Source organism: Marmota monax, unplaced genomic scaffold (genome assembly GCF_021218885.2).
Source record: "Marmota monax isolate L192 unplaced genomic scaffold, Marmota_monax_Labrador192_F-V1.1 WCK01_AAM20220418_F8-fsc00108, whole genome shotgun sequence".
In the NCBI taxonomy this organism is placed as follows: Eukaryota; Metazoa; Chordata; class Mammalia; order Rodentia; family Sciuridae; genus Marmota; species Marmota monax.
Genome location: NW_026694593.1, coordinates 1,600,923 through 1,618,598, shown reverse-complemented (window position 1 = coordinate 1,618,598; position 17,676 = coordinate 1,600,923). Strand labels below are relative to the sequence as shown.

The following is a 17,676-nucleotide window of genomic DNA, read 5'->3' as shown; positions in this document are numbered from 1 at the left end:
TATTACCTACCTCATAGGACTACTGTCAGGAAAAAAGGCACTAACCAATAAGTCTGCATCAATATTATGGTAATTTCACAGACAATAAAATAATATATGAAAAAATACAGTAATATTAGCATCTAAAGAAACATATATTTAAATAACTCTAAGGATATAATATTCCTAAATATTAATCCCTCAAAACACTAAATCTCCAAAAATAAATTAAGACATAAATACATAAAGCAAGTAGGACTATGAGAAAACAAATATATTTGGCATATATTTATGATATTGTCAGTGATATCATAAATTAACTTGATATTTAATTAAAGCTTCTGACAGTATATAAAATATATATACATAAAATCCTTACACATATAGTCATTTTTTATACCATAAATTTTTGGAGAATATACCCTAAGGATTTACAAAAAAGGGAATCTATACAAAAGAATTTCATAGTAGTTACATTTTAAATAGTAAAACATTAGAAATAACTTAAATGACCAACAATAGCATAGCATATGAAAGCTATGGCATTTCAGTGTATGGATAATAACAGAGTTTTTAAAAGTGATGAGCTCAAGGACCATAGTGATATGTAAAAGTATACATTTAAAATTTCTGAGTGAAAAATAATCAGTGCACTAAACACTTTTCTATTCTATAGTGATGTAAGTAAGGAAGAATTTCCCAACTGTTACACCAAAGCAGAAGGTACTGAAGCACATTCCTTTATTTCACTGGACAAGTGACTAGAGACTGGAAAGCAGTTATTTTGGTTAGGACAACTAACCAGAATAGGAAGTACCGATGCGAAATTCACCTGTTCTTTTTTGTATTATAAACTGGCATATTTCAAAATGAATAAATTCTATCTCAGCTCATTTGTCTCTATTTTTATTCTGAAATTTCAATGTCATGTTAAACTAAATGGTCCCAAATAAAATAATTCTTATCTCCAAATCAGTCAAGCCCACACTTTCCATCTCTGAGGATAGTATTATCATCTCTTTAGCAGTATGACTCAGTTATTATGTACATACCCTTTATAATGGTACATCAGCACATTTTTCCTCCAAAATATATCATGGCTTTCTTCTTTACTCTCAGTGCCACTGTCCTACTCTACTCCCTCATTATTGTTACCACATATAGATAACTAGGAAGGCGCCCAAGACTGTGTTTATTAATACTTTATAAACATTGTCTCATATGATCCTATAAATGTTAACTTATTGTTACCATATATTGATAGCTAGGAAAGTGGGTAAGACCTCGTTTATTAATACTTTATAAACACTGTCACACATAAACCTATGAATGTTATCTTACTGTAGTCTTATAAAATCCACCACATGAAGGCATTTTTTTATCAGAGGGTTTAAATAACATTCCCCATGTCTCAAAATATTAAAGAAGATTTAAATCCAGGCACAAGACTGTAAATCTCACTCTTTTTTTGTTACTATAATCAACCGATCAATTAAGTTTTATAATCTGTGTACAACTTCTTGAGAGGAAATCCAAGAGCCTATTTAACTTTAACCTCCAAAGAAAGTGTCATTTCTCTGCCTTGAAGCCTTTATGGTTTAGAGGAATCAGTTACAGTACCTATTGAGGCAGTCATCCACACAGCCCTTCCTGGTGTCATCATCTGGCTTCTTACAGTTACAGGTGGTAGCCTCATAACCAGAAAGGGGTTTGACATCAACGTAGACATCTTGAGAAGACAGCAAAGAATAGTTTGTGAACATACTAGATAATTTTTCAAGTGCCAGGCTAAGAACACTGATGGTATGGAAGCAGAAAAATAGCTCAAGTTACTCACTTGAACGGATTTTTTTATACAGTGGAACATCTGGCTTTTTGTATAGCTAGAAGAAAAAAAGAAAAATCTTGATATAGCATTTTACTTCAAATGCCAAACAATCCTTAAAAATATAGGAAACTATCCCTGTACTCTGCTTATGTAAAAATATTTATAAGACTTTTTGGGTTGGATACAATTGAGGGAAACTCCCTGTGATCACTTTTTACCCCAAAATAAAAGGTAAGAACCAGATTAAACAGAAGCATGAAATAGTTTACAGAAATGTATTTTCAATTATGTTTCTTCAGTATGTTTTTGGATAGGATTACATGAAAATCCCACTAAAGACCAAAGTTATTCCTTTGGAAAAATTAATATTCTATTTACTGGGCATGGGAAGAATGGTTGAATGAGACAGATATTATTACCCTATGTACAAGTACGATTACACGAACAGTGTGACTGTATCGTGGACAGTCAGAGAGAAATGAGAAGTTGTGCTCCATTTGTATACAATGAATTGAAATGCATTCTGCTGTCATGTATACTTAATTAGAACAAATTAAGAAAGACATAAAAAATAGAAAATTCTATTTGCCTCCATCAAAACAAAGGAAAGGGGTTAGGAGTATAGCATAGAGATAAAGTGCATGCACAGCATGTGTAATTTCCTGAATTTAATCCCCAGCACCAAAAACAGAAACAAATAATCAAAACCAAAAAAAGTGCATAGGGATTGTTTGGATGGTTTGGGTAGGTATATTAAAATAAAAAGATGGGTACTTTGTTTTTTTACCCATTATTTTGAGTGGAAATTGTAGGAAAATTTTAGTGAAGGCAATTAATTTAAAAATTAAATGGGAAAAAGCAGGCAGTTAAAATGGAGCCCTCACATTTAAATCAAGAAAGACGGGAGCAGGGAGAAAAGATGACTAGAAGACAGTCAGAAAGCCTGCATGCACTTTGCTATAGAAGACAGAACAAAACAAATAGCAACCTGGAGTAAACTGGACTGTTTATTCATCTATTCTAATAATCTCACCATAATCTTTCTGTCCATATGTTCAAAGAACTATTTTCATTGTTAAAAGTTGAGACAAACATCAAGAAGAAAAGGCAGAGGGGAATGTCAACTGCTTTTGGTTTTCTGAAGTTAACCTTTGATAGTATTTTGGCAAAATTCAAAAGCATGTTCACTTAATTTTAAGTGTACTTCTATTTCCAGTGTTTTTTCTCAATATGGAGCCTGGAAGTTATATCTTAATACAAAAATCACCAAGGAAAACTTTTCAATTAGATATGCAGTAGAGAAAAACTGGACCTTTCCATTTTTAGTTACCAGTATACTTAAAGGACTTCTGGCAGTATAAGAGTGTTAAACATTTCCTTGCTTCCTTTGGTAGAAGAATCTCTTTTGTATGTGAAAAATAAATTCCAAATCAATAGGAAGGAGCCAACCAAAATAAAGCCTGAAATTTCCTAGTGCTGCTGGCAATACATCTGTATTCTCCTGAGACCTGCATCAAACAGAATTCTTACAGAACAAAATCTTTGCTACCAGAATAAAAGCCAAGAATAACAGAAGGTTGCCTAGTGAGGCAGGAACTTACTGCTATTTTGCAGTATGAATATAGGCAAATAGGTCACATTAAATATGAATGCAAATTTACTTTTCTTAGTCTCTAACATTCACAGGGACACTTCTTGATATTTCCTAAGAGGAAAACATAACAAGGGGCAGAGGAAGAGACTTGCATTCCATGCCTTCCACCCCTAACCACTTAAGAATGAAATCTGTTAAAACAGGCTCTTTGTACCTGATTGTGTTTCCACTGCCATAGGATGTCATAAGGAAGCTGGAAGTCAATTCTCTTTTGTCTTAGATACTTTCCTGAAACAAACAAACAAAAAAACTATCAATTTCAACACCTATTCTGATATGTACTCATACAAAGGATCAAGCAACCACAATATCAATATGCATTGACGATAGAAATAAGAATTAAAAAAAATTTATGGACTTTTCCACCATCAATTTTTTTATTTTGTTTATTTATTTTTTTTGAGTACCAGGGACTGAAACCAGGGGCACTTAACTACTGAGCCACATCCCCAGCCCTTTTTATTTTTTATTTAAAGACGGGGTTTTGCTAAGTTGTGTAGGGCCTTGGTAAGTTGCTGAGGCTGGCTTTGAACTCATAATCATCCTGCCTCCGCCTCCTAGCTGCTGGGATCACAGGTGTACACCACCACACCCTGCCTCTACCATCAATTTTTAATTTCAGCTTTTTTCAACTATACTCCATGTGACATATACTAAAGATATATTATAATTTTATAGTAGTTTCTATAAAATAAATGACAGTAAAATTACTACTAAAATACACAGGTCACTATGAAGTTAATACTAAGAATTATTTGACAATTAAAACTATTAACCATACAGATCTGGCATCTGCTCTCCTTTCCATTATTACATTTAGTGCAAATTTAACTACAAGAAGGGGAAATCTATTTAAAAAACTCAAGAGTTCATGTAATCTTATGACCTGTTAACATTTCTTCCAACCTACTGAAATACTGTTATTTTTGGGGAGTACCTGAATTTCAATGTGGGGGTGTTCTACTACTGAGTTACATAAATTGCCAAGGCTGGACTCTAAAACCTGTGATCCTCCTGCCTCAGCCTCTCAAGCAGCTGGTATTATAAGCGTGTACTACCACTTATAGGCCAAATTTCAAAGCTCTCTTTCTACCTTAAAAAGTTTTTTCCAGCTCTAACTTCTTTACTGTGTATGACCTTTGGTCTTCTCTAACCCCTAGAATACTTAACTCTCTTGTTGAAAGACTTAGTGTGCTCTGCTGACTCAAGAGGATTCGAAAGGTCAAAACTATTTTAATGATACTATTATTATATACCTTTCTCATTGTGCTGAAATTTGCACTGATGGCATAAAAGCAATAATTGGTTAAAACTTCTGGCATTGTAGTAAATCAACGCAATGGCACAAAATAATAGGAGTCACTGTATTATTCTCCACACATACATGGGAGGGGAAAAAAAGGTCAGCTTCATTTAAGAATGTTCTTTTATTTATTAATTTTATAAATTTTCATTTGTTCTTATTAGTTCTACATGAAAGTAGATTATATTTTGACATATTATACACATGTGAAGTTATATAAGAATGTTCTTGACAAAGAAAAAACTACACTAAATCTTGACCCACAATATTTTCAACATTCTGCATAGCACAATGGAAGTATGCATAAGATATCCCTATTGCATACTGAAGTAGGATGGCTGTTTCAGGGAAGAAGCATTTATAAAAATATTTGAAACAAATTGCTTTTTCCTATTTATTTATTTTTTGGTACTTAAGATTGAATCCAGGGGTGCTTTCCCACCGAGCTATAACTATAGTCCTTATTTTGAGACATGGTCTCACTATGTTGCTGAGGCTGACCTGAATCTCGGGAGATTACAGGTTTGCACCATTATATCTAGAAAACTGGTTGCTGTTTTCAAGTGACACTATTTTTATTTGTAAGAACAACTATGGTCACTAAAATATGTGCACTGAAATCAAGCAAAGTGACCTTGTTACTTCAAGAAGCACAATTAACTGGGGCTGGGGATGTGGCTCAGCAGTAGGGTGCTCACCTAGCATGTGAGAGGCTCTGAGTTTGATCCTCAGCACAACATAAAAATAAATAAATAGGGTCTGGGATAGTGGCTCAGTGGCAGAGTGCTCGCATAACACGGGTGAGGCCCTGGGTTTGAACCCCAACAACACATAAAAATAAATTAATAAAAATATTGTGTCCAACTACAACTAAAAAAATAAAAAAAAATTAAAAAAAATAAATGAATAATAAGCGGGGTACAGTGGCCCACACCTGTAATTCCTTAGGATGCTGAGGAGGAGGATCATGAGTTCAAAGCCAGCCTCAGCAAAAGCAAAGCACTATGCAAGCGAGACCCCATCTCTAAATAAGATACAAAAGAGGGCTTGAATGTAGCTCATAGGCTGAGTGCCCCTGAGTTCAAATTTCAGTACCCACACCCCACCAAAAGGGTATTGTGTCCATCTATAACTAAAATAAATGAATAAATAGAAGCAAAACTGACAGCTGGGTGGTGGAGGCAAATGCCTATAATCCCAGATACTTGGAAGGCTGAGGTAGAAGGATCACAAGTTCAAGTTCAGCTCCTACAATTCAGCAAGATGTATCTCAAAAAACCATCCCAAACCAAATAAAAACAAAAACAAAACCAACAAACAACCCCCCCCCAAATCCCAAACAACCAAAAAAGGAAAACTGACAACATTTGTTGCCAAAGATAAAATTTGATGAAACAAGAATATATATATATATAATGAAAGAAATATATAATTCAATGATTTCCCCTCCCCTTTTTCTTTGTGTGCCAGTAGGGATTGAATCCAGGGGTGCTGTACCACTGAGCTACACCTGTCCTGAAGTTTGAGACACAGTCTTTTAATTTAGCCCACACTGGCCTGGAAATTGTGAGCCTCCTGTCTCAGCTCCCTGAGTAGGTGAGATGACAGGGCATGCGTGTGTCACAGTTCCCTGTGAATTAAGTTATTTTTTTTCTCACTGAAAAACATGAAATGTGATAAATTCATGGAATGGTAAAACTTCCATCCAAACTACTAGAGACCAATGGATTTTAATGTAACCGACTACAAAAAGCTCAGTGATTTCAGATTCTACATTGAAACTGACCTTAAAGAAATTATCACATTTATACTTTTGGTATGGTATAAAAAAAATCCAATTATCTGTACTTGGTGTTGAAATAGTCCTCTTGTTTTCCAATATGTGTGTAAGATCAGATTTCTTCATAAATTTACACTCAAAAACTTAGCTGTCTCCTATTAAGCCAGGCATTAGAAACATTTGCAAAAAATGTAAAATTAACTTATCTCTTCTTTTTTTAAATACTGAGGATGTAGCCCAGGGGCACTTAATTCTGAGTCACATCCCAGTCCTTTTTCATATTTTATTTAATGACAGGGTTCTCAATGAGTTGCTTAGGGTCTTGATAAGTTGCAGAGGCCGATTTTAAACTCATGATCCTCCTGCCTCAGCCTCCGAAGCTGCTGGTATTATAGATAGGTGTGTGCTACTACATCTGGATGAAATAAAATTGTTTCTTTTGTGGTGCTGGGAACTGAACACAGGGCTTTGTGTATGCAAGGCAAGCACTCTACCAAGGAGGTATATCCCCAGCCCCAAATAAAATTTTGGCACATATATATAATGTAACATTATGTAGTTAACTAAAATGAAAGGGGGTATATTATGTATTCATGTGAAAATATAACATGTCTCCAAGTTTTTGAACATTATAGCACAAGTTCATTTCTGTAAATACTAAAAACATTAAATAGCTAGATATGGTCAGACTGATGGGGAAGGGGAATGAAGGAAATTTATGGGGTGATGGTAGTATATTATTGAGAAGGGTTTGGAGCCAGGCGTGATGGTGCACACCTGTAATCCCACCTGGCTGAGGAATGAGGATTGCAAATTTGAGGTCAGCCCCAGCAATTTGGCAAGGTCCCAAGCAACTTAGTGAGACTGACTCTGTCTCAAACTGAAAAATTAAAAACGGATGTAATACACACATATGTACATATATACATACAAAAGGGAAGGGTGTGGTTTAAACAGGTGAGTGCATTTATAAAAGCAGAAAATGCACATTGAGATTTGTGTATTTTGTTTATGGCAAATTCACCTCAAAACATGAACCTATAAAGCAATACTGAGATTTGGTTCTGGAATGTTAAACACATAGGGTGTGTGTGTGCAGGAGTATATGTATATCACCCCGCCCCACTCTTCAACTCTATGCTGGGAATGAAACCAAGGCCTCACACATGCTAGGCAGGTGTTCTACCACTAAGCCTCAGCCCTAGGGAATATATTGTCTGTAATTTATTTATGTATTTTCATGGGCACAGACAGGTTTATCTAAAGTAGATATAAATTCAAAGGAGAATGGGGCAGTCTCAAGACAGAGAGAATTTTGGGCTAAAGCAAGGAACACACATTTCAGGGAGAATGCAGGCTATTTTCAGAGAGTCAGCATGCAATTTAGAGTACATCTAAAAGTAAGATAAACTAACATATGTATAGAGATGATACATAGATACACATAGAACAAACCAAATAACATAAAATATTGGTGATAGAATTTAGGTGATAGGATATAATGTATTCACTGTAAAAAATTCTTCATTTTTCTGAACAATGTAAACTTTCATAGGAAGTGGTTGAAAAAAAAAAGAACAGCTATATGTGCATAGGAAAAAGTCTGAAAGGGTATATGTGAAACTTTATCTTTGGGAAGGAGGTGTCCCCTTTTTTTTCCCTGGTACCAAGAATTGAACACAAGGACACTTAACCACTGAGCAATACCCCTAGCCCTTTTTTTCTTAAATTATTTTTTTAGTTGTTGATGGACTTTTATTGTCTCTATTTTTATATGGTGCCGAGAATTGAACCCAGTGCCTCATGCATGCTAGGCGAGCACACTACCACTGAGCCACAACCCCAGCCCAGCCCTTTTTATTTCTTATTTTGAGACAGATTTTTACTAAGTTGCTGAGGCTAGCTTTGAACATGTGATCATCCTGCCTTAGCCTCCTGAGTTGCTGGGATCATGGCATGTGACATTGCACCTGGCAAAATTCATCTTTTATTTTACTTTTTAGTTTTATTTTTTTTTTTGTACCAGGAATTGAACCCAGGGGTGCTTAACCATTGACCCACATCCCCAGCCATTACTATGTTTTTATTTTTGAGACAGGATCTTGCTATGTTACTTAGGGCCTCACTAAGTAGTTTAGGCTTACTTTGAACTTTTGATCCTCCTGTTGCTGGGATTACAGGCTTGCGCCACTGCATCCAGCAAACTTCCATCTTTTCTTTTTTTTTTTAAATAAACTTTTTAGTTGCAGAAAGACACAATACCTTTATTTATTTTTATGTGGTGCTGAGGATTGAATCCATTGCCTCACATGTGCAAGGCAAGTGCTCTACCACTGAGCTACGACCCCAGCCCAAGCTTCATTTTTTGACTCACATTCTTTATTGAGTTTTAAACCAAATGAACATGTACTCATCAACTCTTAATAACAGTTAAAGTAAATGTAATTTTTAAAAATGAATGCTAAACCAAGGGAGGGTGAGGCAGTTGGACTACAAATTGGAGGCTAGCCTCAATAATTCAGTGAGGCCTTAAGGATCTTAATAAGACTCTGCCTCAAAATAAAATAAAACCAAAAAGGTTCTGGGGCAGTGACTCAATGGTAAAATGCCTCTGGGTTCAATTCCCAGTTCAAAAAAAAAAAAAAAAAAAAAAAAACAAAAACAAACAAACAAACAAACAAACAAAAAAAAAACTGCCAGGCATGGTGGTACATACCTGCAATCTGCAATCCCAGCTCCTCAGAAGGCTAAGGCAGGAGGATCTCAAATTGGAGGCCATGTGGGTAACTTAATGATAGTCTGTTTCACACTAAATAATAAAAAGAACTAGAAACACAGCTCAGTGGTTGAAGACCCCTGGGTTCAATCCCCAGTGTTTAAAAAAGAAAAAAAAATCATTTTCCAACCATTTGCTTTTAGTATGTAGGAATACAACTGATTTTCTAAAAAATGGACTTTATATTTTAGGTTCACAACAAAATTGAGTATAAGATACACAGATTTCTCATATGCCCTCTGCCCCTACATACATAGCCTTCCTCATTATAAACATCCCTCATCAGAATCATACCTTTGTTACAAATAATAGCCGAAATCAAACAGTACACAGACTTTTCAGCTTGGCTTCTTTCACTTAGTAACAAGACTGTTGCATCAAATATTAGGAGAAAATCAGTTTTGTAAGAATACAATCATTTTAAAATACTGAATGTTTCCCATGTTCTTACTACTCGTGTTACAACAAACAGTATTTTTTCTGCAGCTCTCTTTGGATTCTCTATACAAGTAATCATGTCATTTGTGAATGGAAATAGTTTCACTTCTTCTGTCCACATAATTACAACTTGAATTCATCTTTTTTACTTAATACACCAGACAATGCTTAGTACATGTAGTAAGAGCAGACATCTTTACCTTCTTTTCAATCTTAGGAGGAAGCATCAATATTTCACCATGAAGTATGTTAAGTATAGATGCCTTTTAGAAGATTAAGAAAACTGTGTTCCACCATTTGACCCAGCTATCCCACTCCTTGGTCTATAGCCAAAGGACTTAAAATCAGCATACTATAATAATGCAGCCACATCAATGTTCATAGCAGCTCAATTCACAACACCTAAACTGTGGAAGCAACCAAGAGGCCCTTTAACAGATTAGTGGATAAAGAAACTAAATTATACCATTTGCAGGTAAATGGATGAAGCTGGAGAATATCATGCTTAGTGAAGTAAGCCAATCCCCAAAAAACAAATGCTGAATATTCTCTCTGATAAGTGGATGCTGATCCATAATGGGGAGCAGGGAGGCATGGGAAAAATGGAAAAACTTTGGGCAAAGGGTAGGGAGGGTGCATGGGGGTAGGAAAGATAGTGGAATGTACCCTAGGTGCATGCAGGACTGCACATATGGTGTGATGCTACATCATGTAGAAGCATAGAAATGTAAAGTTGTGCTGCAATTGTGTACAATGAATCAAGATGCATTCTGCTGTCATATATACCTAATTACAATAAATTATTTAAAAGAAAAAAAAAATAAATAAAAAATTGTGGGGGCTGGGTGCGGCTCAGCGGTAGAGCGCTCATCTAGCATATGCAAGGCCCTGGGTTCGATCCTCGGAACCACATAAAAATAAATAATAAAGGTATTGCGTCCAACTACTTCTAAAAAAATAAATATTAAAAAAGAAAACTGTGTACTAATTTTCTTTTTTTTGTATTATGTCTTTGTTTTTTAAAAATATTTTTTAATTGTCCATGGATCTTTATTTATTTATATGTGGTGCTGAGAATCAAACCCAGTGCCTCATACACTCTAGGCAAGTGCTCTGCTACTGAGCCACAACCCCAGTCCTAAATGTCATTATGATAGATTTTATTCTATATATGTTTTTGTGCCCTGATGTCTTTATCTGGTTTCATGTCAGCTCTGTAGAAGCCTCATAAAACAAGCTAAGAAGTAAGTTCCTCCCTATTTTCTGAAAGTAAGACTGTCTTTGTAAAACATACAACAGATTTCACCATGGAAACTATGTAGACATGGAATTTTTAAAATGTGAACAATTTTGGTAAGGAATTCACTTTAAGATACAGGCTTATGTTCTACTTCATCATATCAATTTTCTGTATTTTAAAGGAATTTGCCTACTTTATCTAAATTGTATTGTACATTGGCATAAAATTATCCCTAACAATACCTTATTAACCTCTTAATAGCTGTAGGACCTCCTGTGATATTATCTCATTTATTTCACAACTTACTGACCATTTGTGTTATCATTTTCTTTTCAATGAAGCCAGGGGTTATTAGCTTTCTTGATCTTTTCAAACTTGTTTCTTTACCGAGGAAAATTTTATTGATTTTTTTTTTTTTTAAACACTAGGGCTTGAACCCAGAGGTGCTTTACCACTGTGCCATATCCCCAGCTCTTTATTTTTTATTTTCAGACAGGGTCTCACTAAGTTGTGCAGGCTGGCCTTGACCTTGGAATCCTCCTGCCTCAGCCTCCTGAGATGCTGGGATTACAGGCGTGTGTGGCTCAATTGTTGAGTGCCTCTGAGTTCAATCCCTAGTATCTATCTCCTCTGCAAAAAGAGACAGTCCAGGCTCATGCTTTACTTCCATAGCCTAGAAATGGAATAAGTTATTTTCTCCAGGAGCTTGTTTTCATTTATTTATTTATTTTTTGTGGTACTGGGGGTTGAATCCAGGGGAGCATTATCACTGAGTTACAACCCTAGCCCTTGTATTTTTTAAAATTTTGAGAAGTGGGGGCTGGGGATGTGGCTCAAGTGGTAACGTGCTCGCCTGGTATGCATGGGGCGCTAGGTTCGATCCTCAGCACCACATAAAAATTAAAAAATGAAGATGTTGTGTCCACCGAAAACTGAAAAATAGATATTAAATTTTTTTTCTCTCTCTTAAAAAAATTAAAAATTTGAGAAGGGGTCTTACATTAGGTTACAAAGGCTGGCCTCAAACTTGTGATACTTGTGCCTTAGCATCCTGAGTAGCTCAGATCACAGGCATGCACCACAATGCCTACCCTTTGTTTTAATAGTTGATGGTATTTAGAAGTCAAGGTTTGACTTCTGTATTTTAAAGGAATTTGCTAGGTGTGCTCATTGCTATTGGTGTATCACAGCTGCCAAGTACTCTCAGTGAACAAAACAGTTAAGTGGTTTATAAAAATCCTTTCCTTGGTTTTTGAAGCTTTACATGGTAAGGAATGGCACTTCTAGAATTCAGACTTTAAATACAAAGCTCAGTTTCAGCTCCGCCTTATACGGACCTAAAGTGTTTATTGTCCAGTCCCAATTCCCAACCTAAAAAGCCTACGTAAGTTCTGATACTAATCACTAATGTAAGTCAATTAGTTATGGGTTTTCACAGAGCTTTGGTTTTGTTTCCCATTTGTAATAAGAAGGTGATATCCTGTTATGAAGCTTAATTAAGCACTTCAGGTACCCAAAAAAACATTTTAAAGAAGGATTGATATATTTCTACACTGATTACTCTTCCCTATTGATTTGGAAGGATTTTGCTCCTTTCTAATTGTGCCCTCAAAAGTTTATCATCATGTCCTAATCCTTTCATGTTTTCTGATACCATAAAGAACATTTTCATTTTTGAAAACAGGATATATCTTTAATTGATAGTCAGTTACAATGTTTACAATAATGGCAGAATTTTATTTTTCTTTTTGTGGAACTAGGGATTGAACCAAAGGTTTTGTGTATGCTATGCAAGTGCTCTGAAGAACTGAGCAGCCCTTTTTGCATTTTTTTTTTTTTTTCTTTCTTGTGATGCTGGAGATTGAACTCAGGGCCTTACACGCTAGGCAAGCGGTTTACCACTTAGTTATATCCCCAACCATCCATCAGTCCTTTCACATTTTGAGTCAGGGTTTTTCAAGTTGTCCAGGATAGCCTCAAACTTGTTATCCTCTAGTCTCAGCTTCCAGAATAGAATTAAAGCATGTGCCACTGTGCCTGGCAATTAAAATGTTTGTGGTGCTGGAAATCAAACTCAGGGCCTTGCACATGTTGGGAAAGCACCCTACAACTGAGCTACATCTCCAGCCTCCTCTCATTCTTAAAAGTAAAACAAATGATAATGCACCTTATAACTGATGGCATCATATATACGTGTGTGTGTGTGTGCATATATTTTAGTACTGGGGATTAAAACCACAGGCCCTTAATCGCTGAGCTTCATCCCCAGCCCTTTTAAATTTTGAGACAAGATTTTTCACTGGGTTACTGAGGGCCTTACTAAGTTGCTGAGGTTGGCCTTGAACGTCAATCCTCCTGCCTCAACCTCCCAAGTTACTGGGATTATAGGTGTGCACCAACACAACCAGCTGGCATCTTATATTTATAAGTACCATACAAAGTTTTGATTTTGTTTGCAGAATTTAACTAAATTACAGGTTCATAAAATTCCTTACGGAAAATTACTGAAGCAAGCCGGGTGTGCTTACTGTAATCCCAGTGACTAGGGAGGCTGAAGCAGGAAAACCATGTTTTTTTTTTAATATTTATTTATTTATTTTTTAGTTATCGGCGGGCACAACATCTTTGTTTGTATGTGGTGCTGAGGATCGAACCCGGGCTGTACGCATGCCAGGCGAGCGCGCTACCGCTTGAGCCACATCCCCAGCCCCAAAAACCATGGTTTTAAAGTCAGCCTCAGCAACAGTGAGGCACTAAGCAACTCAGTGAGAACTGGTCTCTAAACAGGGCTGGGGATGTCGCTCAGTGGTTGAATGCCCCTGAATTCAATCCCTAGTACAAAAAACAAAACAAAACAAAACAAAAAAAACCCCAAAAACCAAAATCACTGACACCAGCTGGCATAGTGGCACATGCCTGTAATCCCATTGATTCAGGAGACCAAGGTAAGAGGATCACAGGTTGGTAGGAGGCCAGTGTCAGCCACTTAGCAGACCTACCTCAAAAAAAAAAAAAAAAAAAAAAAAATTAACAAATGGGGTTGGGGATGTTGCTTGGTGGTACTGCAACCCCTGGGTTCAATTCCCAGTACCACGATAGACAGACAGACAGACAGACAGATAGATAGATAGATAAATGTATGTTGATGCTAAAATTATTTTGAATTTAGAATTTTTTTCAGAGTTTATAAAAATAATTCAGCGCATATACAATTTAACTTGTCCACAGAGGATTGGAGCAGGATACCATAATCAAATATGGCAATAGGTCTAGAGCAAAACACTTGAATATTCATATTATACTAAATAAAGAAAACAAAGCACTTTTTATTTCTGAATTCCCAGAATGGATAAAAGGTCAGGTCATTTTTGCCATCATGTCAGTTAAGAAAACAACTTTTAATTTTTTAATAGGTCTGTATTTTTATATTTTCGGGATGTTTAATGAGGGATGGTGAATCTACATTTCAGTTTTTAAGAAATGAGATCAGGTGGCTTTTCTTACTTATATAAGGTACTTGGTTAGAGAAAAATCAAGGGGCAGTAGTAGGCACTGTGCTTAAGTACAAAAGTTCATGTCATCTTCACAATTCAGGCTGGAAATATTTTTAATGTATACATCAAAATAGTGAGTTCTAGAGTTGGTAACTTGTTCAACATCATCCAGTTAGCATGTGAGGCACTGGGTTCAATTCTCAGTACGGCATATAAATACATAAAGTAAAGGTCCTTCGACAACTAAAAATATATTTAAAAAAATATTCAAACTACTTTTTCTTTTATAAAGAATTTGAAGTCTTTGGATCTTATTGGCAATTGATAGAAGTGGTATTTGAATCAACACTTCATTGATTCCAGAGGCCAAATGCCCATTTCTTTGAATTTTTTTGCTTCTATATTCCTCCCCTAAAATTTGAAAAACCATTTCTCTTATGTATTTGTACATATAATTTGGTTTAAAGAAGTACAGATAATTTAATTTAATTTCTGGATATAACATTTTAATGAATATCAAAGATGTAATACTTGCCACCATTCACTAAAAAAGAAAACAACAAAAACACCTTAACATTTAGAAATTTAAATAATTTTTATTCTTGAAGATGAATATTTCAATTTCATTTATTCCACAGAATTTTACCCTAATGTTAATATTTTTAGGCTTGAAATTCTTGTATTGAATAACCTATTCTCCCACACCATAAAAAAAGCATTTAACATTTAAAATTACCTGTGACCAATCACAAGAAGCAAAGCATTAAAATTTTTCTTTTCTTTCTTTCCTTTTTTTGGGGGGAGAGTGGGGCAGGGTACCAAGGATTGAATCTAGAAGGGCTTAACTAAATCCAAAAGGGCTCAACTGAGCCACATCCCTAACCCTTTTTGATTGTTTGAGACAGGGCCTCACTAAGTTGCTGAGGCTGGGTTTTGAATTTGCAATCCTCCTGCCTCAGCTTCATGGAGTTGCTGGGATTACAGATGTGTACCACTGTGCCAGCTATTAAATTTTTCTTTTTATATTGAGATATGACTTTAATTTTGATGTATATATTAATGATAAAAACAACACAAATACACATTCTTAAGATAACAGCTTTATTGAGACATTTAAGTGTTTCTTTCTTCTTTGTTATTTTTCCACTCACTCTTATAAACTACATTATTCAATGGATTTTCGAATACACAGTTGTTATGTATAACTATCACCACTGGAATTGTTAATTTTATATGACAACCTGTCTAGATCATGGTACCTGGTGTATTTGTTCAAATATTATTTTATTTCTATGAATGTATTTTATAGATGCTATTAACATTGAAATCATAGATTTTTGAGTAAAGCAGATGACACTACATAATGTGTTGAATTTTTCCAATCACTTGAAGATCTTAGTAGGAAAAAAGGGCGACTTCCCCAAGAGGGAATTCTGCTGGCAGTTCTGACATAGGGCTTAAGATGTGTCAGTCTACTACAGATTTTGGGTTTGCAGCCACCACAATCACATGAGCTAACTCCTTAATATAAGTCTCTGTTCTCGCTCTACATTATATTCTTTTTACTTGCAGAAACCTGATTAACACAACCATCAATATAATTTCAAAATGGCTTCATCATCCCCAAGACACCCTGCATCCATTAGGCTGTCATGTTTTGTTCTCCCCTCTCTCAGTCACTTACTATTATTATTCTACTTTTCAGTTTTATGTATTTTCTGTTCCGATTGTTTCATATACATGCTATCATAAGAATTTAAAGTTTTTATGACTGTCTTCTTTAAAACAGTATCATTTTTAATTTTGGGGGGGTGTTAGAGACTGAGTTCAGGGCTGCTTAAAGCAAGTGCTCTATCATTGAGATTACACCAAGTCGTCTCACACAGCATGTTTTGAAGGTACATCCATTTTGTGGTATATTTCAGTGCTTCACTCCTTGTTAATGTCAATTAATATTTCATTGTGTGGATGTACAACAGTTGGTTTATTCATTCATTCATCCACCACTGGACATGTAGGGTTCTTCCACCTTTTGCCCTATTGAGAATACTGCTACAAAACTATTTGTGTTTAAGTTTTATGTGGCCATATATAATTTTCTTGGTTATATAACTAGTAGTTGAATTATTGAGTCATATTGCAATTCTCTGTTTAACTTTTTCTTTTCTTTTCAAGCAGGTCTTGCTATGTTGCATAGGCTTGTCGTGAACCTGACTACAGGCATGTGCCACCAAGCAGAGCTTATGTTTAACTTTTTGAAGACCTGCCAAAATGTTTACCAAACAACTTTATGTTCTTACCAGTAATGTATGAGGGTTCTAATTTCTACATAACCTTGTCAATTCTATTTCTTGCCCATCTTTTAATTAAAACCATAACAATGGATGTGAAGTAGTATCTCATTATGGTTTTTCCATAATAACTGAGTATCTTTTCATTTGCTTATTGGCAATTTGTATTGGTATCTGAGAAATGTCTATTCAAATTTACCCATTTAAAAATTGTTTTTAAGAAATACTGAGGGGCTGGGATTGTGGCTCAGCGGTAGAGCGCTCGCCTAGCATGGGCAGGACCCTGGTTCGATTCTCAGCACCACATAAAAATAAAGGCATTGTGTTGTGTCCATCTACAAAAAAGATATTCTTTCTTGTTCTCTCTCTTTAAAAAAAAGAAAAGAAATACTGAGATAATTGGACACAGTGGTGCATACCTTAATATCAGAGACTTGGGAGGCTGAGGCAGGAGGATCAAATATTGAAAGCCAGCCTCAGCAACTTAGCAAGGCCCTAAGCAACTTAATGAGACCCTGTATCAAAATAAAAAGTAAAAATGGCTGGGAATACGGCTCAGTAGTTACATGGCCCTGGGTTCAAAACCCAATATAAAAAATAAAAAGGGAAAAAACTGAGTTATTTATATATATGGATATATAATTTATAAATCCCTTACTTGAAACACTAGTTCTCTTTATTGTGATTTTGCTTTCCCAGGTTTTAGTTATCTGCAGTCAAGCCCAGAACAAAAATATATTAAGTGGAAAATTCCAGAAATAAACATTTCACAGATTTTAAACTGGGCACCATTCTGAGTAACATGATGAATACTCAAGCTGTCCAGGCACTGATGAACCACTTTGAGTTAATTTTTGTATATGGTATGAAGTAGAGGGTCCAACTTCATTCTT

General features: G+C 35.4%; 1 protein-coding gene across 4 annotated transcripts in view; it reads right to left on the bottom strand.

Moving 5' to 3' along the window:
- Ash1l (ASH1 like histone lysine methyltransferase) overlaps positions 1-17,676 on the bottom strand; it is a 174,505-nt gene that overhangs the window by 36,472 nt on the left and 120,357 nt on the right. For all 4 annotated transcript variants that reach the window (XM_046421554.2, XM_058571916.1, XM_046421555.2 and 1 more), the window contains 3 exons: positions 3,616-3,689; positions 1,817-1,862; positions 1,600-1,708 (listed from right to left, as the gene is read on the bottom strand). In XM_046421554.2, coding sequence (XP_046277510.1) covers positions 1,600-1,708; positions 1,817-1,862; positions 3,616-3,689 — 229 coding nt within the window. The remainder of the gene's footprint in view (positions 1-1,599; positions 1,709-1,816; positions 1,863-3,615; positions 3,690-17,676) is intronic.